The 24,990-nt window shown below is 41.0% G+C and overlaps 1 protein-coding gene across 3 annotated transcripts in view; it reads left to right on the plus strand.

The window, feature by feature from the left end:
• The first annotated feature begins 231 nt into the window (after positions 1-231).
• The window catches only part of RSBN1L (round spermatid basic protein 1 like), a 49,994-nt gene continuing 25,235 nt past the window's right edge, over positions 232-24,990 (plus strand). The window contains exons 1-4 of one of the 3 annotated variants that reach the window (XM_051637780.1): positions 232-894; positions 11,100-11,213; positions 21,966-22,226; positions 22,545-22,609. In XM_051637780.1, the coding sequence (XP_051493740.1) occupies positions 261-894; positions 11,100-11,213; positions 21,966-22,226; positions 22,545-22,609 (1,074 nt within the window). In that variant the 5' untranslated portion in view covers positions 232-260. Of the gene's footprint in view, positions 895-11,099; positions 11,214-21,965; positions 22,610-24,990 lie in introns of all 3 variants that reach the window. The other 2 variants (XM_051637759.1, XM_051637769.1) reach the window with 2 other exon arrangements.

Here is a 24,990-nt window from a genome sequence, read left to right on the forward strand (position 1 = left end):
GTCCAGCCCAGGGCTGCGGCCCCGCTCCCGGCGCCAGGCCCGCCCCGACACCAACCTCCCCCCATCTTGGGCTGCGCACTCAGCCGAGCCCGCCGCCCCCAATCCCCGGAGAGCCCGCCCCCTCCCCGCTCCGCCATTGGTCCATCTCGCTGTCTCTCCGGCGCCTCCGCTGCCCATTGGACGAGCGGTGGGCGCCCCCTCCCCCCTCCCGCGCCTCTCGGTTGAGGCGAGTGGAGGGTAAATAGAAGCAGGAGCTCAAAATGGCGGAGTCGCCGAGCGCTGGTCGTGGCGCCGCGTCGCCCGAGCAGGAGGCGTTCGGCGCCAGGCCGGCCCCGGACGTGAAGGTTTCCCGTGGGTCCCAGCCAGCCGCCAAGAAGATGAAGGGAGCTGACGAGAGAAGCGTGAAGGGTACTAAGCGCGTCAACGGTGAAGGGGGCGGTGGTGGCGGCAGCGGCGGGAGCGGCAAGCTGCCGCTGCCAGCGGTCGTGCCGAGCTACAGCAACCCCGCGGCGTGGGGCTTCCCCGCGCTCCCTTCTGGCCCCTCTGGGAGCGTGGGGGGCTTCGCCTTCCCTTCTCAGCTGCCCCGGAAGCTGCTGTCGCCCGCTGTTTTGCTGCCGTCGGCCGCCCCCCCCTCCTCTTCCTACCAGCAGCACCAGCACCGCCACCACCGGCACCGCCTGGCTCTGGCCGTCGAGACGGGAGGCTGCGGCGGCAGCGGGGCGGCCGGCGCTGGCGGCGGGAGCGCCAAGCCGAAGAAGCCCAAGGAGAAGCGGGACAAGGAGAGGAGGAAGCACGGGGCCCTTCCCGTGGTGGCGGCGGTGGGAGATGGCGGCGGGGGCCTGAGCGCGGCAGGCCGGGAGGAGAACGGAGAAGTGAAGCTGCTGTTGCCGAAAGGTGAGGGGCGGGCGCCGTGGCTGCGAGCGGCCCGCCGAGGGTCGGTGGCGGCCCGCGGGTTGAGAGGCTGAGGCGGGCGGGAACGGAGGGCTGAAAGGACAGGGAGGTGGTGAAGGCTGGAGGGGAGATCTGGAAGGGGCAGCAAGCCCGAGCTGGGCAGGGTGGGCTTGGTGCTGTACGTGAAGGTGCCCGCAGCGGCTGCGGCTGCCGTGAGGGAGCAGGAAGTGGTGGCGATGCTCGGGTCGAGCCGTTCGCATGGCTGCCTGCCCCCGCCTCAGCCTTGCGCTGTCCGCGGGGCAGCGCTGCTTCGCGGGGCCCTTACCTGCCCGCCCCCCCGCCCTGCTCGCTCCAGAGCCCGGGAATGCTGGGCTGGTGGGCTGCCCGCTTCACCCTGGCAGGAGGCGGCTGGCGTGGTGTGAGTTTGTGGAGAAGGCAGCGGCGGCTTAGTCCGCCGTCAATCCTGTCAAAAAAGGGGGTGTGGAATTAACGATGGCGTCAGCGAGAAGCTGCCAGAGGCCTTAGGTTTTCTTACCTATTAGGGAAATAAGGGTGCCTAGTAATTTACTAGACATCTTCGAACAAAACTGAATTTCTGCCAGTGCTGTGGCAGGGAATCGGAGAACACCAAGTATTACAAAGAAAATCCCAATTTAAAAATGAAATCCTGAACGATTTTGTTTGTTAGACTTAAATTTTATAGGCTAAGTCATCGGGGACTGGAGCATGCAGCTAAAATTTAGGTACTTAAACTTTTGAAATCTCATGTAGTTGCTTCTTCAGGTTTGCTTTATTTCCTGAAGATCAATGGGCAGAAATATTCGAATAAACGTTTTGAGGCTTTCAGGAGAAAGGGAGGAGGTGCTGGGTTAGCTTATTGATGGGGCTGGACAAAAAATGGCCATACCAGGTAAGACACAATATTAGGCTAGATTCTTGCTTAGATTCCTCCTGACTGTAATCAACAATAGATGCTTAGAAAGTATCAGGCAGTACGTGAAGTCAGTACGAGAATATATGCTTTTATTTCCAGTCTATGCTTTCCCAGTCTCCAGTCACCTTAAACCAGATTTGAATACTTTTGCATCTGCACTGAAATGCAAAGAACTTGAAACATTAACTCCATCACCTAGTTTAAACAAGTTTCCTTTTTTTCAAAGGAAAGATAAATTATAGCTGCTGTGTAGGTTTAGGTGACTTTGGCTTTGGCCTGTATCTGTACTTAGAGAATGAGCCAAGCTCGTAGAGAACAGTGTGCCTTTTTGTCTATTGGCTATGTTGTCTGGCTGCCTTACTGCATTTTCCACTAGTTTCCCCTAGTATCTTAGGCTCCAACTTGCTTACTGTTGAGTATTATTATTTTTTTTTAATTCCTTGTTTTTTTGGTCAGCATGTTGCACGCATCATTTTGTTCTTGTGATCTAGATTGCTGGTGTGCAGATGGGCCTTAAATGTGTCAGTTCAGTGCTTCCAAGTATTTATTTTTGGGTTTTTTTCCTTGTTCCTGTCCAAAAGGTTACTTAGGAACAGTTTTCAGAAATGATAGTTGGTGCGCATTTGATATTGGTGAAGTTTTCTTGTCTTCAAGGACAGCTGCTAAGAAACTTGCACAGGACCTTTCTAGCAAAGCTATGGAAGTTATAACCATATTCACTCAAATTGTCAATAGTGTCCTACCAGTTACACAACCATGTTAATCTCTGAGAACAATATTACAGTAATAGGATGAAATGTGTTTGGGTTTTTTTTGTGCACTGGTAGAAGATGTGATGACGGTGATGTTGTCAACTGAGTAATTGTTACTGAACTGTTCTGGAGGCAGTGATTTGTCTCTGAAGAGGAGATTCTGCACCTTGTATCCTGAAAGAGTACTTTCTCAGAACTAATATAATGCTATTCAGAAGTACTTGATTTTTTAGTTGCTGTTTGCTCAGAACAGGTCTTTTTACCTGCAATTTATTTCTTGAAAACCAAAGTACAGGCAAGAAAACACATTTTCCAGGGCAAATGATGCCTGTATGTCATCTGGGACTCCAGACTTCTGTTAAGAGGAAGTGGTTTCTGTAGCTAAAATTTTGGGGTGTGATTTCCTATACAAATGAAAAACTTCATTAAATTGTGTTGTTTTTGCAGAGAAGGCTGTAAGAAAGAGAGGGATGCACCAAGTCATCTGCTGAGAGCATCCAGCCTTTTAAAAATGGTTCTGTATCTGACTATAGATTAAAGAACAGGTTTGTGCTGTTAATCCTGTGAATAATTTACTCTTCAGAGTGGAAAGGAGAAATGTGGTTATGATGGAGGGAGAAAAGAGTGACTGATGGGGGCATGTGGAACTCTGAGTACAGTGGAAAAATAGGAGTGATAGAGTGGGAGGGTGGAATAGGCAGAGCTTGTGCATCTGGATTGCTGGGATTATGGCATAGACTAGAAGAAGATACCATAGGGTTCTAGTTGCGGCACTGATGAGTAAATGTGGAATGAGTGAATCTGAGGTTGTGACAAGAAAGAGGAGGGAAGTAGCATGCAAAAACTGAGAGGGACATGATTCTGTTCTGTTTGGGGCTAAAACATGGGTACTGTAAGAAAGGCAAGGAAGGTTAGAGGAAGGGTAGGCTAGAAGGAGAGTGAGAAATGTTGGCAGCCTACTGATATGAAATCAGGGTAAATTTAGAGGATTTTGTATAATAAAAAGTAAGATTTCTATGCACAGACTATATAGTGGAAAGTAGGATTAAAATGTGGTCCCTTAGGTGTAGTAAGTTGAGTTCACAGAACCTGTCATATGTTCAGTTGGTAATACTTCCTAAAAAGCAACCTAATGCAGGCAAGTGCAGTCTCCTTGTCCCAGGGGCTGCAGTTAGACAACCTTTTTGCTTTTGGTACTGTGGAAAATTAGCAACAACTTGGAATTGACAGTATTTTTTCTCTCACAGCACCCAGAACCAGTACACCTGTTGGTGTTGCACCTACCATAAAAAAAATTGTGCAGATGAGAGGAGAGTGAAGGTGCAGAAATCTCTAAAATAAACAAAATTATCAAAAGATAAGCAGATGAAATGGGTGGGATTTCTTTGATAATTTTGAGGCTCTGAAGACAGAAAAACTCCATCCTCCCTTTTGTATCCAAAGCGGAGATGCATTGCACTTGGGTACGTGGTTGGAGTGGAATTCCCAGTTTAACTTTGTACTGTTGAGAGTGCAGCTGTTTATGAGCTGGGAGAAACTGCCTTTCCAGTTGGCAAGCTGTGTGCATGCTCTGCTACATACAGTGGTTCTTATGCTAGGAGAAAAAGCTTTACCCTGGTGAGAGAAAGGGAGAGCCTGCACAGACCCTAATACTTGAAAAAATGAAGAATGAAGCTAGGGGGATCATGGGGAAGAATGACAAAATTTGTCTCATGGGATTGCTGGGATTGTGGTGCAGACAATATAATACAGGGAGTTGGGGTGTGCAGTGATGCAGAGTGAATGAATGTGACATTTGGACTCGGAAACCTGTCATCATAGGACTTTGAGTAGTATCAGTAGCATTTTCCTAAATCTAGTTTAAGTATTGTGGTGACAATAAGGAATATTGACACTGATGAAGAAATTGTGAGAAGTTTTTTCAGATGTCATTCAGAAAAGCTGATGATAGGAGCTGATATTTGTCCTTTGCTTGCAATAGTGATTGCTAGGCAAGAGAGACTAGTTTTGAGGCACCTTTCTTGCCTAAGTAATAGGAAGATGTTAAGCTTGGTTATAACCAAGATGGATGATGTGTTTAAAGCATTTTAAAAGTTTTGTGTTTTCTTCCTCAAACAAGTTTTCGTTTACAGATTTCTCTGGTCTTTTAATTCGTTAGGAAGACCTTTAACTTGCGGAGTCATAACCAGGTCTTATAGTTTGTGTTTCCATTAAATGAATGGAATTGATTGAACACTTCTGAGATTATGATCTAGCATGCGGAGAACATGGAAGATCATATGCACGATTTATCCTGCAGATTGGAGGTTTAGGCTGTTTAAAATAAGCTTGAATTTCACTGTCAAGTACATTCTGATAGTGGAATTAAAAGTTGCGTAACTATTTTTGTTTTAAAGCATGGTATGAATCTGACAGATAGGATTGCTGTTACAGGTTATGACTGTACTGATTTAGTTAGTAATTTAACTGGTACTCTGCTCTAGCAGTTCATAGTTGAAATTTTCTTTAACAGTGCAAAGCTGTTTGAATTGGGGCTGTTCAGCTTAGAGAAGAGAAGGCTCCAGGGAGACCTTGTAGTGGCCTTCCGTTACTTGAAAGGGGCTACAGGAAAGCTGGGGAGGGGCTTTTTGTCAGAGAAGATAGTGACAGGACAAGGGGTAATGGTTTTAAACTGAGAGAGGGGAGATTTAGGTTAGATGTTAGGAAGAAATCCTTCGCTATAAGGTTGGTGAGGAACTAGAATGGGTTGCCTGGGGAGGTTGTTGATGCCCCATCCATGGAGCATTTTAAGGCCAGGTTGGACGAGATTTTTGTGCAACCTGGTCTAGTGGTAGGATTCCATGCTTATGGCAGGGGGGTTGGAACTTGATGATCTTTAAGGTCCCTTCCAACCTTTATGATTCTATGAAAGCTCAGCTTAGCCACTCCTCTCTTCATCAGAAGATGCCTGTCCAAAGACTTGCTGTAAGGTGTGATCCAGACAAGCCATATTTGCTGTTTTTCTTATAATTTCTGCATAGTTTCTATTTCTTTCTCTTTTTTTTAATTCAGTGATCCATTTGCTGATACCTTAGTGCGCAAGCAATCACAAAATGAGACTGAGATTTTTAACTTGCAGATGGGGGTTCCCTGTATAAGCAAGAAAGATGAATGTGGTACTCTAGGTCTTTTTTTTTTTTTTTTCTTCTAGGGCTGTTTTTTTTTGTTTGCCTTTTTTTTTTTTAATTTCCTTTCTCCTGCTGTCTTTGAAGGATAGATTAAATATCAGGTGGGCATTCACCAGTGATCCTTCTGATAACTTTGTTGCTTTGGACTGCATGAAACTTCTGAGTTTTAAGCTTTCAAGAAATTGCACTTTTCAGGCTTTTTAACTTTGGTTTGTATCTGGAGGGATGCTTGTTTCATAGTCTGATTTACTGAAGTAGGTGGGAGAAAATGTAGGATCTTCTTTCCCTTTTCTTTAGAGCTGGGACCATTAATCCTGGTAGTTAGGTCATGTTTTTTCTTATGCTGAGCTTTTCTGTCTTTTGTTTACTTATATTTCCTTTTTCACTGTGTGGCTTGCACTTTTAAAATTTCTTTGTGTGTTGGAGATTTCCGTGCAGGTTTGAGAGCTGATAGTGACAGTAAGCATCCAGTGTTGAAATAAATTTGGATGAGTATATTTTTCTCCTGAGGGAACCTGTCCCCTCTTCATTTATGTGAAATAACTATGAAGCTTTGCTAGACAGAACACAATTTCTCATTTGCTAAGATGGAGAAGAAACAAAGCCTTGCCAATACCCCAGAATCCAGCTCTGTAGTTCATGCAGTTCTGGTTGTAGAGTAATAAATTTTTTTTTTTAGTTGAAACGGGATCAGCAGACTGAAACATCAGATCTGAAACCTCTTGTAGAGGCCTTGTTTGCAGCTGTCACATTCACTACTGATTTCTGATGCAACTCTCCAGTGCTCGACCTTAAACTTGATAATTCAGTTCTGCATGTAGAAGGTATCATTTAGAAGTGCAAAGATGAAAGGAATTGCAAAAATTTGATTTAAAGTTCTTGAAAGTGTTTTGATTCTTAAAAGGGTGTGTCTTGTCATTCACTGGTGGGCTTTTTCTCACCTGGTAAGGAAATTTCTTTAGGCATATCCTGGATTTTAAATAGCCAAATATTCCTGGCTATTGGAATGAGAAAGCTATCATGCTTGTGGATTTTTTTTTTTTGGGGGGGGATGTCTCAGAAATATTATTTATTTTTTTTACATGCATTAAATTAGAATGCCTGCTCTCCAGTTCACCTTGTATGACCTAACAAAAGTGCAGGTGTCAAAACCGTTAACTTAGTGGTGTTAAACATCCCGCATGTATCTGCGTAAACAGCTAAATGTGGCTTCTTGAGGTTTTTTTCTGAGTATTTGTATAAAAGGAGGAGAGTGCCAATGGAAAGAACAGTGACTGATGTTCTCGTGCTCTTCTCCCTCTTCCCTTCAGTTAAAATACTGTTGGTGTTAACCATATTGATGGTGGCCGTTAGCAGTAGTTTGTAAATATTTTGCCTCGTGTACAGTGACAGCCCTTAAATCAAAGGGAGAAGAGAGAGGGAGAACACTTTGAACATAATCTATGACTGACTACTAATGTGGGTTACCATCTGGAAAAATTGATGCAAAGCAGCTGCAGCTTTTGGCATCTGATGTAAAGCTTGCCTCTTTTGGTGCTGAAACGTCTTGCTTGAGTTTCTCCTTTGGCTTCAAGGTGCGAATTTCACAATGTGACAGCGACCACATTGCGTCTGATCCACTACAAAGCCTTTCACACTTGATACTGTCTATGCACTCTATTTAGCTTTTCATCTGTAGAAAGCTTGCAGTAGAGGCAAAGATATGTTTAAATTTCTGAAATCTGAATGGTGTGGTCTATGAATTTGTGTTCCTTTGTTTACTACTTAGGAAATAACTGCAGTCGTTATGAGAAGGTGTCTACCTACTGAGGAAACAAAAAACCTTTTTCTATAGCCTTTAATTGTAAATGGCTGTTTTCCTTATATTCTACATATTCTATTTCTTTTGTGTACACACTTAACCCAACATCTAGAAAAGGCAGAAGCCTTTGGATTTGAGGAGGAAGTATGCTTATCATTCTGAATTAATTCTCTAAATCTTCTGGATCCACGGTCAAGTGAAAGCATTCTTTAGATGCCATTTAGGAAGGTGAGGTGAAACACTTAATTGAGTTCTTCCTGTTGGTTTATAGCACTCTTCTTTTTTTTTTAATATACAGGTTTGCTGCATTTCATTCATGAGTATACTGTTTATTCTTTGATTTTCATGTCATATATTGACTTTGTTTTGACACTCGTCTTGTGAACTTGAATAAGACTTCTAGAAATCTCTTCCTTCTGAAAGTGGTGTATTTCCTCCAAGGAGGGATACTTATTCCTACAGAACTCTGAATTTTTAAAAGTTTCCATATGGCATTGACTTATTTAGTAGGGTAAAAAAACCCTCTAATATAGAGGCTTTTTTTCTTCAGAGCTTGAAAGCTAAGGGATGAGCCTAACTCTTACTGGGCCTTCCATAGCTGATTCCTACTGTGCTTGCCATGTATTTTTTTTTTTTAACCCTAGTAGAGAATATTTATAAACTGGTTAGTCCATGACCAGTTATTTCCTGAGCAGTGTATTTCTCTGCCAAAAGCATCTAAAGCAAAAGTGCATTTTGATAGGAGAACTACTTCATTAAAAGATGCAGCATTCTTCCATTTTTACTCTAGGATACAAGTTACTTCAAACTCTTGGCTTTTAGTGTATTTAGAGGTGCGTAAGGGAATAGGAAGTATGTGCATGTGCAGGAAGAGCATGTAGTGTAGTGAGCAAGGATGTGAGAAGACTGTAAGGGTTGCTATGCTACAATAATGCTTGTATACATGTATGAAAATTTTGTATGTAACAATTGCTGTGTTGTAGTCATAATTGTCCCTAATGTGGTTGTTAAAAATAGAGTGGAAAACAGGGATTAATGTGAAGAGACCTAAATAAGTCATCTGCTCTTTCGTGCTCACTAGTCCCTAAAATTCATCAAATGAACAATAAGATAATGTTTTGAGGACCACTAACTCCTTTAAATTGGACTTCGTAACTGTTTTTTACTTGCATTAGACTGTACACTGGTTTTGTATTAGTACTGGGATTCCTGAAAGGGAAATAGTTAAGTTTAATTTATTTCACTCCTTTGCTGTATTTGCATTGTATTTACAATTGCTTCAAGTGTGATTTGCTTGTGGCTGTTGCTGGAGGAGGTCACAGGACACTTCCATTGTTTCTTTTGTCTGGAACGTCTCACCATTCATTGACTCTAATTGCTTTCTAGATATAAAAATAACCTAGAGGCTCTTTAAAAGGTTTCAGCTTGTTCTCTGTCCATACATATGTGTTGCTTCTGACAAAACTGGAAGATTCATCCGTCTGTGATGCTATTTGTGAGGATAGCAATAAAGGATTCTTTCAGTCTTGTCCCCTTTCAAAAAGGTTCAGCATTTGTATATGCTCTTCAATCTTTCTTTAATTCATGAGTGATAGCACAAGTCAAGCGTGCCTCTTAACGGTATGCAAATATTGAGATAAAATCTAGATCTTCCCGTGATAATTTTAATTCTAGTTTAGTTAAACATTCAGTGTAAGTCACAAATGAAGCCTAGTGCCTGCTGGCTGAGTGACTGCTTTCAGAATGTTACTTAAATTCCTGTTGTGTAATGTATTTCCTACTTCATACTCTTAAATTGCAGGGTATTGACAATTTGGGGGTTTCACTGCAGGGAGAAGCAGGCTGGAGAGGAAGATGCATGTCTGCTTAACCTATTCCTAGAAAGGACAGGTTTGTGTTGCTTAGGAGAAGTTGTTTGGATTCTGTGGTCTGCTATACAGATGAATCTGCTTTGTCATCCCTTCTCATTGAACTGTTAGAAGTCTGTGATTATTTCAGTTTCTTGGAACAGAGGCTGCCAGACAGTTTTAAGCACAGCTGCCTTATTCCTTCCTATTTGTGTGCCAGCGTAGTTTCTGTTCTCTCCCCACTGTTTATCTTAATCTGTGGATAGAAAACAGAGATTTATCATTTGCCATCTCTTGTGGTTTTTATTTTTTTTCTTGGGCTCTTTGCAAAATGTGTTCTTAATCCAAACAACTGCTATAGTTCAAGTTCTGTAGCCTTATGTGAAAACTCCTAAAAGGAAAGATACGGAATGCTGTAGAGTCACTGTTAGAGTACTCATTATGTGGATTACTGTAAACCATTTCCACCTTTTGCTTAACTGTGAATATACTTAATAAGTAAGTTGGTTATGGGACACTATTGCCTTCTAGAATCGAAGGCTTTCTTTGATTTATTTCTGAAGAGTATTTCTGATTTATTAGTATTGAAGATACCTGCTGATTCTATTTGATGTGAATGCTTGAGGAAAAATAATTTTATTTCTCTTTGCGTCCACATGGGGTTTATACTGCAAGTACCATAAATAAAACATTAGGATTGTCTTTCAGCTGTTGTATTGAGAAAGTGTTCTGAAGCATAACATTATGTAAAACCTTGGAATCAGATTTGCACTTTCCTTGTGGTTAAAAAGCCCAGTAAACTCTTGGAGCAGGTACTTGGCTTCAGGCCAAGAAACTAGGAATGAAGTGCTGGCTGCAGTGCGTTTAAGTCTAGTTAAATCTGACTTCTCGAAATGCTTGGCCTCAAAAGTAAATCTGAGCTCAGCTTGAGAAGATTACTCCTTGAAATTATTAATTCCTCTAGGTCTAGTATTTTTCATGTGGAAAGCATGCCTAAAGGCTTTGCTTCTCTGTGACAACTATTTAAAAGCCTGGAGTCACTTGACAAGGAGGTAGATGAATAATGAGACTGCTCAGGTAAGCTGTTGCTGACTTTAGGTAAGCAAGGGAAGCACCAGTGCATTGTATCTGCTGTGCAAATACAGCACATTTCATGTGTCTATATTGATTACATCTTACTGCTATTAATAAATTAGAGTAGCATGTGAACTTAGTGTGAAAGATTTTTCAGTTGACAGGTTGTTGTTCCAAGCTACTTGCAAAAGCCTTTCCGTTTAGACTATGTGGAGTCAATTATGTGAGGCTTCTAGAGTATATGTGCACCCAGGAAAAGACAAACCCTACTTTTTCCCCCCATTTCTTATCTAGTGCATGTAACTTGAATGTCAAGAAGTGAGAGCTGATTACAGATGCAAAATAAGAACAGAAGGTAGTAGAAGTAAGCAAAAGATTTGCTAGCTGCATGCAGTTAACATATTGAGTTGTTGCATACAGTTCTAACATAACAGAAACAAAATTCGTCTGAGTTAAACAAGCTTGTGTTGGATTATGCAACTGCTAAATAACAGCTCTTTATATTAGAAGTACTAGGATTTCCTTGAAACTCGTTTTATTCTCTAGCTGCAGCCTGCATGACAGTAATATGAAACGTGCATGTGACCCATTAGTTTATCATTCCTACTGAATTGTAAAATATTTGCATTTCAGCTCAAATCAAAGACAAAATTAAGGAAAGGGAAAAGAAGCAAAAAGAGAAGAAGAAGCACAAAATAATGAATGAAATCAAGAAAGAAAATGGAGAGGTCAAATTATTGCAGAAAGGTAGGTCCAAACTATATAGGGGTGTTTCAGTCTAGAGCTTTAAAATATTTGTGATTGGATTGGATGCTGAGTTTTAATATTGTGCTTTTTTCCCTAATTTGTTGGTATGAGGGTTCCAAATTAGAGCATAACCTGGGTTTTTTGTCAGCTGCGTCAGGCTTAAAAATATCATTGTCACCACTGTTTGCTTGTACAGAAGCTGTAAATACTAGTGCTTCAAGGAGTAATGTTGATGATATCTACATAGTCACTGCAGTTACTGAAAGTGATTGTAATTTTATATATTAAGGAGAAGAAAAATCACAGAATCACAGAATTTTTTGAGTTGGAAGGGACCTTGAGTTCCAACTCCCCTGCATGGGCAGGGGCACCTTCCACTAGAACAGGCTGCTCAGAGCCCAATCCAACCTACCCTTGAACACCTCCAGGGATGGAGCCCCCACACCATCTCTGGGCAGCCTGTTCCAGTGTCTCACCACCCTTACACTGAAGAATTTATGCTTGATCTCTAACCTAAATCTCTCTTCTTTCAGCTTAAAACCATTACCCCTTGTCTTCTCACTGCAAGCCCATGTAAAAAGACCGTCCCCAGCTTTCCTCTAGGCCTCCTTCAGGCACTGGAAGGCCATTATGAGGTCCTCCCAGAGCCTTCTCTTTTTCAGACTGAACAACCCAACCCCTCTCAGCCTGTCCACATAAGAGAGGTGCTCCAGCCCTCAGATCATTTTTGTGGCCCTTCTCTGGATACGTTCCAGCAGTTCCACATCTTTCTTGTGTTGGAGGCACCAGAGCTGGACGCAGTATTCTAGGTGAGGTCTCACCAGGGCAGAGTAGAGGGACAGAATCACCTCTCTCGATCTGCTGGCCACTTACTTTGATACAGCCCAGGGTGGAGCTGGCCTTCTGGGCTGCAGCTGCGCGTTGGTGTCTCATGTCCAGCTTTTGACCCACTGGCACCCCCAGGTCCTTTTCTAGAGGGCTGCTCTCAAGCGTGACCTCCCCCAGACTATATTAATATCTTGAGTTACCTCAGCCCAGGTGCAGGACCCTGCACTTGGCCTTGTTGAACCTCATGAGGTTCACCTGGGCCCACTTCTCCAGCTTTTCCAGGTCCCTCTGGATGGCATCCCGTCCCTCTGGCATATTGACCTCACCACCCAGCTTGGTGTCATCAGCCAACTTGCTGAGGGTGCTCTCAGTGCCACCGTCAATATTGTTAATGAAGATACTATACAACACTTTGTCATGGTCCACTCCTTGGTAGACGTGTGATGGTTTGTTTCCACTGTGATCCCGAAGTGCAAAAATGAAATTACAAAAAGCCCAGGGAGTTATCAACACACAATAACTTTATTGGTCTTGCCCTTAAAGCCGCTTGTGATAGAAAGGAAGAAAGAATAGGAAAGATGAGGTAAAAAGGGGGGGAAAGAGGATAATAGCTACCACCATGGGTCCCAAGGCATCCCTATGGTCCCGAATCCAGAACGCGTTCCGCTGTTTCTTCTTTGATTGTTATGATCTCTCGGTGGGGAAGATCTTCAAAGTTCGGTTATTAAGGAACCATTTTTTATCCTGGGTAGCACACCTTGCTCCTCCTTGGACCCACCTCCACTCCACCTCTGTCCCGTGGAAATGTGCCAGTCTCTACCTGTCTGGAGTGAGGCTTCCATGCATGCCCAGAGAGGAGTGTCTGAGGCATGGCCAGCTTTGGAGGCAGGTTACTTCTTTCCAGGAGGTGTGTTTTTGTATTATAATAACGTTATAATGAGGAAAGTTCAACTGAAGCTTCCTCGGTGTTGGCACAGCAAGCGCGATCCATGTTCCTCAACAGCAGTTCTTCGCTTTGCTGCTCCAGTAGAATAGAGCCGTACCTGGTACCCGCACTGTCCATACCTCAGACCATTCTCCATGGTTTCTGCATCTGCAGCAAGCCATTGCCAACTCATGTCGAGATGTAAGTCCAGTTCTTGGGGCCTAGTCACTGATGACAATGTTGAGACAATACTGATCTTCTGATGGACTCTTACACACTGAACCAGCACTGACCCCTGAGGGACACCACTTGTCACTGTTGTCCATCTGGACTTAAGAGCTGTTGACCACTACCCTCTGGACGCGACCATCTTGCCAGTTCTTATCCACCAAAAATGAATCCATGTCACATCTTAGATCTAATATTAAATGCCCAAAACTGAATAACTATGGAGTTGTAATTCAGGAACTTGGTCAAATACTAAAAAATTATGTCCAAGAGGAAGTCTAATTTTGGGTAATTTTTTGAATTTACAATTTATTGTACCAAATTGTAATCATGTTCTCACACTTGCTTATGTATCCACTGAATCTTAGAATTGTAGCACAAGGTATCAATGTCAGGGTTACTCCCATAGCGACTGTCTTCCACCTGGACTTCATGGTGCTGATTACAGTCCTTTAAGAACAGCAGTTAAGTCAGTTCTTGATCTTCCTCACTATTCACTTATCTAGGTCAAGCTGCATCAGTTTTTCTGTTGCTTATTTAAGTAGAACAAACACTTAAAAAAAAAAGATCTCTTAGGAACAAATTCCTGATATATTTTTCTGTTACCTAGTCTGCTGCAGGATTTAATTTGCAAACAAAAAAACTGAAACCCCCAAATGAAAACATTATCTACAACACATTTCTATGGAATCAGAGGCACAGAACCTGGTATTTACTATGTCACATTTTGTGCTTGTCACAGTTTGAAAGAAAGATTGGTTCTGTCCTAGCTCAAACCAGGGCGGTAGTCTGTGCCACAGGTCCAAGTAACAGCATTAGCATCTATGACAGCTTAAAGTCTGTGTTCTTCAGATCTCAAGGTAACAGCTTAGACCATGAGGAATGTGTAAGCTGGTGACTTCCTGTGGAAAGAACAGATGTGGCTTGTCTTTGTCAGGCATGAAAGTAAGCTGATGACTGAGATACTGGGCAACACTTAACTGCCTCAGCAGTAAGATTCTTCAGGTTTTGTTTGTGTACTAATATTTTTTTTTTAACCCTGAGTCCTATTTTTGTTGACATTCAGCAGATGAGGTGGAAGCTGCAAAGACAGGAGATGTTGTTACGCAAATCTAATAATTTATACTTAAAGGGTGTGTTTGGCCTCAAATGGTGCTTTATTTTCAAGTTAATATAAAAAAAAAGCATACACACGTGTTAGAACATTTGTTGTTCTGAGTTAGTTGAGTAACAGGATGGGTTATTTTCACTGAGGACATTGCTATGAGTGTATTAGGTTCCTTATCTCTACTTCATAGATGTGATATGGTACTAATCAAGTATTATGTTTTACATTTTCTTTTAAGATATTGGTGGGGAGCATTTTGTAGATGCTATGTTTGATTTGCCAGTATCCTGCAAAATTGACTTCTGCTTCAGGGTAGTAAGGTAGTCTGTCAGGAGAGCAGTTACTGAGAGCAGACAGATACCCCCTCCAGTGGATTTGTAGCCTGTTCAGAACAGCAGGTCTGGATGTTTTCAGTAGGCTTAAAAAAATCTGACTAGATGTGTGTGTTTGCTGTGAAGTTTGTATAACATCTCCTGATTCCTTCTGCTGATCCAGCTTTTTGTCCTGGGAGCTGAGGACAAGAGAGCAAAGGCAAAGTGCTTAAAGATGCAACGTCTTGTATATATCAGTGGTCAGTGCCTCTGTGACCTTTTCAGACACTATTAACTCTTCACCTAAGGGTATATTCTTCCTGTGGAACAAAATTAAGCCCCAAGCCCTTTTATTCTCAGCTCAGAATTCACTGTGTGGGCTTAGGAACAAAGGTTTGGCACTTGTCTACTCAACTATTCTTTGGGTTTTTGGTTTTGTGATTGTTTTTTGTGTGTGTGTTTAAGAGACTACAGTGCTGGTCTCTAAAGACAGCTTATTTCCTCCTTCTAGGCATTGGATCTATATGTTGTAAGATGTTACTCTGGTGAATACTTACATTGAGAATATCGTTAGTGTTTGGGTTTTGTCTTTTTTTTTTTTTTTTCCCTTCTGTTTGTGACTTACTTTCATTGAGGGGGTGGATGTAATAAAGGTAAAAGCCTGCCTGCCTTCAGACAGTTAAACTAGTAGTCAGAGAGAAAAGGTGGCTAGTTATAGAAGAGGAGGTCAGTACTGAGAGACTGATGCCTTTTGAGGGAGAGTTGCTACATAAGCCTGTTTTTGGTCCTTGAAGCTGAATGTGGAAGAGTTTACTTATATTGGGAAATTTAAAGATGTAAGCTGTTCATCTGCTGAAACTTCGGTTGCCATTGTGTTGAAAGCAATGATAAAGTTTGGCCATGTTGGAGGAGGGCAGCTCTTCAAAAAAAGTATTTTGCAGCTCCTGAGACTGCTAAAAGAAATCTGTTGGGCTTTTTCAGAGACCCTAATGGCTTTTCTTACACATTCAGAGCAAAAAAGTTTTTTCTATCATCCTTTTGCACTTGCAGGTGTATTCTCTGTAGAATTGGAGTATATAAACGTAATTGCCCCTTTTTCTCCCAGCCTGTTGTGTGGAAGGAAGACCTCAGTTCCTGGAAAAAAGGTTACTTGCACATGGATGTTGTTAAAAATTCAGGAAATAAGTGATTTAAACTTGCTTTAAAAAAAAACCTGCGTAATGAAGAAGTTACCTTTTAGAAATAAAAAATTTCATAGAAGACAAGTTCACACCAATGTGACGTTGCTGAGTGTTACCGGAGGTATTGCAGAAAGAAAAAGGATTAATAGGCTTATTTGTAAACAGTCCTGTTTTTTAAAGGGATAATACAAAAGTCAGTTCTGTTTTTCTCATTATTTCTATTGGAACACAGCAGTTTCTAAAAATGCAGTAGGGGAAATTCTGCAAGATTAAATGTCTTTGTTTATGGAATGTCAAAATGCATTGAAGAACGGAGAATGACCATCTTTATTGTGTTGGTATCACTTTCTGAAAATTTTGACTAGCTCTTCTCAAGGTGGTTCTGAGTATTCAAATTCCAGACGGGCTGAGGCAACATAAAATACTCCAAATAATTGTTTTAGGCGCGTCTCTTCTGGTGGTTAATAGTCATGCTTTTAAGCCTATAAATAGAATACGATAGCTGAGAGTTCTCAGATGTACTCCTGCTGTTTGGTTTGTTTTCTCCCTGTGTACTGAGACACCTTGAAGTTATGTTTGTTTTAAGCCCATGGTCTATTAACTTTTCAACCTGTCATCAGCTGGTGGTGTTTGTTCTCCTTAATTCTGGAGTGACTGTGCATTTTGTGTCTGTTCAGAATTCCATGTGCATGTTTTAACTCTATTAGGACGTCAGTTGTTCTAATAATTTTTAACTATTTGGTAATGTTTTTCATTAACTCACAAAATATTATAAAACTATATTTACTGAAAACACGTAAAAATAAATACATAATAAATTATGATCTGCTTTGCTGAAATAAAAAATATAAATTTCTGACACTTGTTTACTATCTTTTACAAATTTGAGCTTTTTTATTATCTAAGAAGCTTCTCCTTATTTTTTCTTCTGCTAGGAGGCTTTTTTAATTTTAACTTTTTGTGTGTACTGTTAGTGCCAATGCTTCCAAGACCACCTGTGCTCTCTATGACTGCATATTTTATTTATTTACTGGTTGGTGAATGGTGTCTTAGGTGCCCCTGTGCAAAGCTTTATTTTAATTGATTATCGTTATGACTTTGTCACCGTTTGACTCAGGTCCGACAACAATGCTCTCGATCAGGACCAGGACAGACTTTAAACTCATTGGAAGATCCAGGGGGTCTGGTTTGAACTGGGATTTCTGTGTTGGTTATTTAAAACTCAGCTTGAAGAGCTATAGCAGAGCTGAGTCATTGTAAATTTCTAATATATCAGGAGCTTTAGTTTGAATTGCAGTGAGAAAGCTAGAAAATGCTGAAGTTGTGTGTCTGGTCATGTGGGACTATAGGAATAAAGTGAAGATCATTAGTTGGAGGACAAGGCGGAATGCCATGTTGTACTGGAGTAGGAGATAGTGGGTAGAGGACCACACCACAGACTTAAATAATGCTTTGTAGCTGATGACAGGAATAGCCAGGCTGGTCTGTCACTGCAGAACAAATAGTATACCTGCAGCTGGTTGATATTACTGTGGCTTTTCATGTTCCGTAGAATGAGGAGTAAGATGCTGTGTTCCAGTCTTTGTTTAGTTGAAAAATCCAGGAAATGTGGGCCTTGTTTAGGCTTCTCTGCGTTCATGCTCTTGCCTCTGTGGTTCCAATTCCCACCAGGTGCACATCAGCTCTGTTAAATTTTGGAGACTGAGCTCTCCTAAAGTGAGGAAGTAAAAACTGACTTTAATTACTGGTGGCGGGTGAAAATGTTTGCCTCTTCTTGCTACTAGCTGTCAGCTAGAAAACTGGAGGGAAAAGAACAATTTAGTATTGTTATTGATGTTTTTGTTTTAAAGTTCTGGAGTTCCCCTCCTAAGAATTTTGGGGCCTGTGACCTCAAAGTTGACGAACAGTGCTCTAGTTGAAACAATTGAATGAAGTAGCAGCTTTGCAGCATAAGATTTCAGATCAGATGACTTTATGGACAAAACACAACGTAAAATAAACTTAAGGCAATTTCTGAGTTTTCTTCTTCCAGAAACTTTCCTTTGGAAGGAATCTCTTAGTTACCAAAGTTCAGGCTGTCTAACATCAATTTAAACTACAAGTGTGTATAGTATAGTAATAACAGACCATTGGCTTATTTGCATGGAATTTGAGCAGTTCTGAATCTCAGGCCTTATAGGTCCTGTACTGTGAGTGGCAGGGATATTGTGGCACCAAAATAAATGAATTTACCAGGTTACCTTGAAAGATTTACCAATCATGTAGATGTACGCAGAAGCAGAAGTATTTGTGGTATGTAAGGCCTGCAGTGCCTAGAAGATGGTTAAAAGTTGTTTAAAGGTAGTTCTGTTACTACTGAATATGTGCACACATGAACTGAATGAACAAAGATTTCCATTCTTCTGATTTCTTTAAAAACACAGTACAAATTTTATAATTCCATCCTTGTACAGATGTTGCAGACCAACTAAGAGAAGAAACAAAATTTTGTATTTCTTTGGTACTTTACACTCTAGTGAAGTGTGAGCTTAGCCTGCTTTTTATCGTCAGATCAAGGGGAAAGCTCCTGTAAATGTGTGCTGAGGGCTTTTCTCCCCACTCTACCCCTGTTACTCTTAATTTTTGGAATCCTGCTTCTGTCTTGTGTTTCTGAATATACAGTGGAAAAAGTTTTTATTATAGGTGTTTTGGGTAGCTGTCCAAATGCATCTCAGAGCACACAGAGACAGAGAGATGCTGTGCACTACAAAATGGCTACTGTGTACCGACTTCTGTGTGTATGTCTGTACACACCCTTATTGTGGTTGTTGGTGAGGGCTCTCTGAAACACCTGTCTTGAAGGTTTTGGGTGTGTGCCTAAATAGTAACTACTTGAGAGGTGAAATAAGTCAGCTTGCATCAAGCACTGAAGCATTGGAGTGACTGCGAGTGTGTTTCTCTTCCTCTTTACAGCTACTGCAAAGGAAGAATGAGATGAAAGGAATTTACTGAGCACTGTTGATAGCAGTCCCAGTATTTCAGCAAAATTTTGCTATTGATGTCTGCAATTTCTGAGCAGCTTTAAACACCTACTTCAGAGTGTATCTTTGAAATTGAGCAGAGCAAAAGCCGTAGGCTAAAAATGTTCAGCCTCCTTGTTATGTGAAATTCTATTGAAGTTTTGCTGAGAAGTACTACTACTTTCAGAAATCAGTTTTCCATTTTGTGTTTTCATTCCTCAGGAAAAGTTTGGCTGTATGCTAAAGTAATTGAACGCAAATATTACGGAGTTGGGCATATGTTGATGTCAAAGCTGTATGGGAAACAGGTGCTGTACAGGGAGTACGTGGATGGGTAGTGTTGTAATCAAGGGCAGAGGGAAGAAATTGTAGTCTCATCCATTTTACAGTTGAACATACTAAAACATTTCCTTTAAAAAAGCAAGCTTAGAAATTCTATAGCTTTAATGTTAAATTTAAATGTTCAGGCTTTTAGGTTAGCAAACTTTCTATTTATATCTGCTAGGAACTTGGTCCTGTCTGTGTATGTTAAGGTAGTGGCAGGGGGGAGTATATGTATTTTTTTTTTTTCCCCTTAAATTCTGTCTTGTTCAGTGCTTGGAGTGGAGAGGTGAAGATGTGGTGGGTTGTGTAGCTAAGCAGATCAGGTGGCTTGCTGTGCCACTGATGAGGGGTGGGTTCTGCTACTCATTGCCTGCCGTTGGTGTTTTCATGCTCTAGTTCCTGTCTGACAATGCTGTGAACCAATTATGTTCACTAATCTAGCAGCAAAGCAAATAGCTTTCTGCTGAGCCATTAAGTCAGTTTAACTGAGCAGTCAAGTGAGCATCAGTCAGTACCAGGACTGGTGTAGGACTGTGTTGCCAGGAGCACTGACAGAATGGGGAGCTGGACCCATCTGTGGAAGTGAGATTGCTCGGCTATGTTTCATATCCACATTTTTAGTATATTGTGAATTTGATAGTTTTGCACAGATCAAATCCCAGATCTGATTAGTCCCAGCAAAAATCCAAGCTCCATTTGAGAACAAGTGAAGTGAGTTCACAGGTAATCCCTACTTCTCCCACCTCACCTTGTAGCAGCATTCAGTGCTATAATTCAATTTTTCCTGTATTCAAACTAATACAATATCTGGAAATGTTTGACTTCTTTATTAAAGCTGTCAGTATAACAGTAAATTTTCATGTTTAGAGTGAAACAATTTTAAAATGTTAAGTTAAAACATTTTTTAAGAGCTTGAAATACTTCTCGACTCTTGTATGCTCTCTAGTTGTGTATTCCTGCTGTCAGGAGGAGGGAAAAAATAGTATTATTTTGTAGTCCATATTTTGAGGTTTGAATTGAGATTCCTAAGCCTGTGATACGACACTTCTTGCTGTCAAACAATTTCTTCATTTTTATTTCCTCTCAAATGGAGCTGGTGGTGCCACATCACCCAGAATGTGAGCTGTAGGTGATTTTTGTCTGGTCATGACATTTAACTCGACTACCGTGGCACCCTCACTGAAGTATTTTCAGGACTACTCTAAGGTTGAGATAGTTGGTTTTATACATGCTGCTCTTTCTGGTCTTTCTATGCCTGCTACATTAAAAGACTCCTGTGATGGAAGGGGGATGCCAACAAAGAAGTAGTGAATATCTACCAGATGAAGCAGTTCTGTTGCAGAGGCCCACACTGGTCTCACATTTAATTTAGCCTAATGAAAGGACTGATTTTCATGAGGATACTGTTCTTTTGGGCAGTTGGTTATGTAAAAATGAAATTGTGCTCATTGAATATGCTATGTTAAATCTGATTTGGAGTAAGGGGAGTCTTTGTAACTCTTAATTGTGTGGATTAGGTTAAGGAACCCTAGAGCTCACTTCCTGTTTTGGGAAAGTAAGAAATGAATGACTTCAGGACACTTCTTCCCCCTACAATGTGAGAAAATAAAAGCTAGAGAGCTAACTAGCTCTGTGCCTTCTCTTTAGAAATTCCAGAGGTAGCTGCTGTCACAAACCTTGGGAGGCTCAGAGGGAGTTATCGTAGTTGTTTGTTCTCCTTTCCAGTATCTCTGCACCTTCCATATCTAAATGTGTGATTCTGTGCATCAACAATTGTGATCTTTAGTCTTCTTGGGTTTTTTTTTACTTTTTAAGGACTCTTGTGAATTACTTCAAGCTGAAAGTATCCTGCAAAAGCATAGTAGCAGAGACTGGGTAACTCTTGTGAATTTGAGATTACTTAGAAATTATGTATTTCATTGCAGGTCTAACCTCCTGAACTTCAGTATTGGTACCTGCTGATCTTGTTGTGAATATAATATAATATAATTTTGTGCTGTGACATGCACAGTAGTTTGATTTGTCATGAAATTATTTCAGGTGCTAGACTTCCGGGTAATGTAGTGACAGAAGTGTGTTTTTTTGTTTTGTTTTTTTTTTTTAAATCTTCTTTTGCTACCTCTTTAGTTACTTGCAAGAATACCCTGAAAAGCACTTGAAGAAAAACACTTGAAAACAAGGAAGAATGTTTACCTGGGAAATCAGTTTAATGCCTTATCCCAAAATGATAAAGCCAGACTTCTTTGCTTTAGGCCATGATAGTTTATTTTTGGTTCAGCTGTTCAGCTTCCATATTATATAAACTTGAAGCTAGTTTCTGTTCTATGAGGGTTTGGTTTTTGGTGATTGGTTTGGGGGTCTTGTGTGTGTTTGGTGGTTGGGCTTTTTTTTTTCCCCTCTTTTTTTTTTGTTTGTTCTAAGTATGGGATCAGTTTTTAGATATGTCTGTTTGTATTTCAACAAAGTGTATTTGATTCTGGAAGAATGACAGTGTAAAGCCATTTGACAAGGTATGTTCTGGCAGTGGCATCTTGTGAACAGCTTGCTCTTGTTTGGCAGTGTTTGTTGACAGCTGTCATATCATGTCTCAGCTTCCTAAAATAGTAATTGCTGATGACCAGTTAAAAGGTATGATTAAGGATTGTGACCTGTCACGAAAGCAGCTTTGGAAAACTTGGGGCTTTTGTGATTTCTTTCCTGCCCTCCCCCTGCCCCCCCCCCTCTTATTTGTCAGTCATGTGAACATGGCAGGTGTCCTCTACTACTCATTTGGTAGCTTTGAATCCTCATCTTTAAATACATATATTGTCTACAAAGATATTTAAGGTATCTTTTTTCCTCTCAACAGGTGGGAAGGAGAAACCAAAAACCAATGCAGAAGAGCTACAGATTAAAAAAGTTAAGAAGAAAAAGAAAAAGAAACATAAAGAGAATGAGAAGAGGAAGCGTCCAAAAATGTACAGCAAATGCATTCAGACCATCTGCTCAGGATTGGTTTCTGATTTTGAGGATCAGGAAGCCAAAGGCATCATAGATGATCATCTTAAGGATTTCTGTGGGAAAAATATGGATCCCAAGAAGGACTGTGAGTCCAAGATACCAGAGAACAGTGAGTTTCCATTTGTCTCGTTAAAGGAGCCACGGGTTCAAAATAAACTCAAAAGGTTGGACACATTGGAGTTCAAACAGCTGATTCATATTGAGCACCAGCCTAACGGAGGTGCATCAGTTATCCATGCCTACAGTAATGAACTCTCCCACTTATCTCCTGTGGAGATGGAGAGATTTGCAGAAGAGTTTGTGGGTCTGGTTTTTAGTGAAAATGAAAACTGTGCAGCTTACTATGTTATGGGTATTGTTCATGGGGCAGCTACTTATTTACCTGACTTTTTAGACTACTTTTCATTTAATTTTCCCAATTCACCAGTGAAAATGGAGATTTTGGGAAAGAAAGATATAGAGACAACGACTATGTCAAATTTTCATGCTCAGGTAAGAGGTTATACATTTTACTTTATAAAATCATGTAACGGTAGTCATATAATGATTTCAAACAACTGTGAGTGGGTTTTTTAAGAATACAATTATTGTGCTGTGTGGATGTTGCTGAAGACTTAGAAACAAGGGAAGTCTTAAGTTCTGCAATATTAAAAATAAGGAGCCTATTAATTGAGTTATAAAGTTGGTTTTAATGGGGGAAGGGAAGTGTTTGCATGCATGTGTGGTTAGGTTTCTTTGGATTTATTTCTTTAGCTGAAGCTTAACCCTGAGTTTTGGAGGGTTAAAATGATTTAACTGCGGCTCTTTGAGCATCTGAACTGTAGTCTGTCTGTATGAATTTCTTAATAGAACTGAAACGCTTCAGTACATTACAGCAATATTATACATAAAACCTGTGTAGGGCACAGTTAATTAGTTCCATTTGTAGTTTGAGGCTTCTAAATCCATTCATAAAGGAGAGTTTATTGGTGCTTAAGGTAGCTGCTAATTTGATCCTTACCCCTTCACATTTTACCCCAGTTCTATTAGTCAGAAAGCTGTTATGTGGCAAAACAGCTGAGAGCTTTGACATTTTATTTTTTCTTAGTTTTCTGAAGATAAATGCCTGTATTCTCTCTTAAGAACAGCTACTGATTAAACATCACCTCTGCTATTTATTAACTTTAGGTAGAAAATACATCACTGTTGAATATAAATTATTTATATTTCGGGTCTTAAGTTCAGGGGAAAAAAATTCTGTCTTTCTTAAATTACAAAATAACTTCATCACCAAGGTGGCAAAGCCCATACAGATATTGTGAAATGATTTATGAAGACACTCAGTGCTGTTTTTCGTTATATCAACTTTAGCTTGTAACTGTCTTAACTCCCCGTTTGTGAATTTAGATGTTGTGCAAAACACCTTTTTTAGTAATTACTTTTTAAACAATTATGAAGCGTTGAAGAGTAAGTTACACTGTTGTCTTTTTGATGAAAAACATGTTTTACTTTTCTTTGGCTACGTAAACATTTGCATTTTTAGACAAATTTCAGGGGCCTGTTATTCACAAGGATATACAGACCTGAAATGTTGCCTCAAATATTTGCAGTGCTGGTTAAGAAAACATCCACTGCCATGGAATATGAATAGTCTATGAAATACATTCACAATTTTTTTCAGTTGGTAAACTGAGTAATAAAATCAAAACCCTGGGTTTAAGGGATGTTAAAGATCATCTAGTTCTAACCTTCCTACATGGATAGGGACACCTCCCACTAGACTTAATCATAACTTAAGTAATAGAAGTCACAGAGTGTATTATGGACATCTACCTAGAGCTGCTCTGTCTTAGGTAATTTTATATTAAAGCTGAATCTGTCCTTCTAAGTATATTTTTTAATTTAAGTTCAAATGTTATCTTGGGCAGCATTAATGTAAGTGTAGTCGGGTACTACTGTCTACCCTAAAGAAATATTTAAGGAAAAGCCTAATTTTACTTTTGTGGATGATAAAGACCTTTTTTTACTGAAAGGATGAAGTTCCTTCATTTTACAGTGGTATCAATTTCTGTAGTTAAAACCGTCCTCTGGTCATTGGTTTTGAGTTAATGTTGTGATTTGGGCCTAACACGGTAACAAAGAGCCAGCCCCCTGCCTGCTCACTCAGCTTCTCCTCCTCCCCCCGGACACACTGGGATGAGGAGGACAAAGGCCAACTAGACGCTCATGGGTCAAGACAAAGGGCAAGGAGGGTTTTTCACTGACTTAAGTTCATGGTCAAAACATACTCAACTTGGGGAGAAATAATAATTTAACAGTAATCAGATGCCCACAGGACACAGACAACACAAAAAGCAGTGCTTACATATGTTGTCCCACCCCTCCCTTCTTCCCGGGCCCAAACCACTTTGTTCCCAGTTTCTCTCCCTCATTCCCCTCAACGGCACAGGGGGATGGGGTTTAGAGTCAGTTCACAGGCTGGTGGTTCTTGCCGCTCCTTCCTCCTCGGGAAGAGGGATTCCTTACAGTTCTCCCCTGCTTCCCCACGGGCTCCCTCCCATGGGAGAGAGTCCTCCACAAACTTCTCTTTCATGAGTCCTTCCCATGAGGTCAGGAGCAAGCCGCTCCAGCCTGGGCTTCCCACAGAGTCATGGGCTTCTTTAGGAACAGTTGTCTTCACTGGCACTGGTGTCCACTGGCAACAAATCCAAGTCCACTAGCAGAAAAATCCAAGCTCACCCTTCCTGGTGCCTTCAGGGAATGTTCCACTACATTCCTCCATGAATGCAGGGGGACAGCCTGCCATCTTGCCATAGGTTGCAGGCAAACTTCTGCTTGGGCACCTTCTTCTCCCTCCTTCCTCACCAACCTCTTCACCGTGGCACTGCCTTTCA

Source organism: Apus apus, chromosome 1 (assembly GCF_020740795.1).
Source record: "Apus apus isolate bApuApu2 chromosome 1, bApuApu2.pri.cur, whole genome shotgun sequence".
Classification (NCBI taxonomy): Eukaryota; Metazoa; Chordata; class Aves; order Apodiformes; family Apodidae; genus Apus; species Apus apus.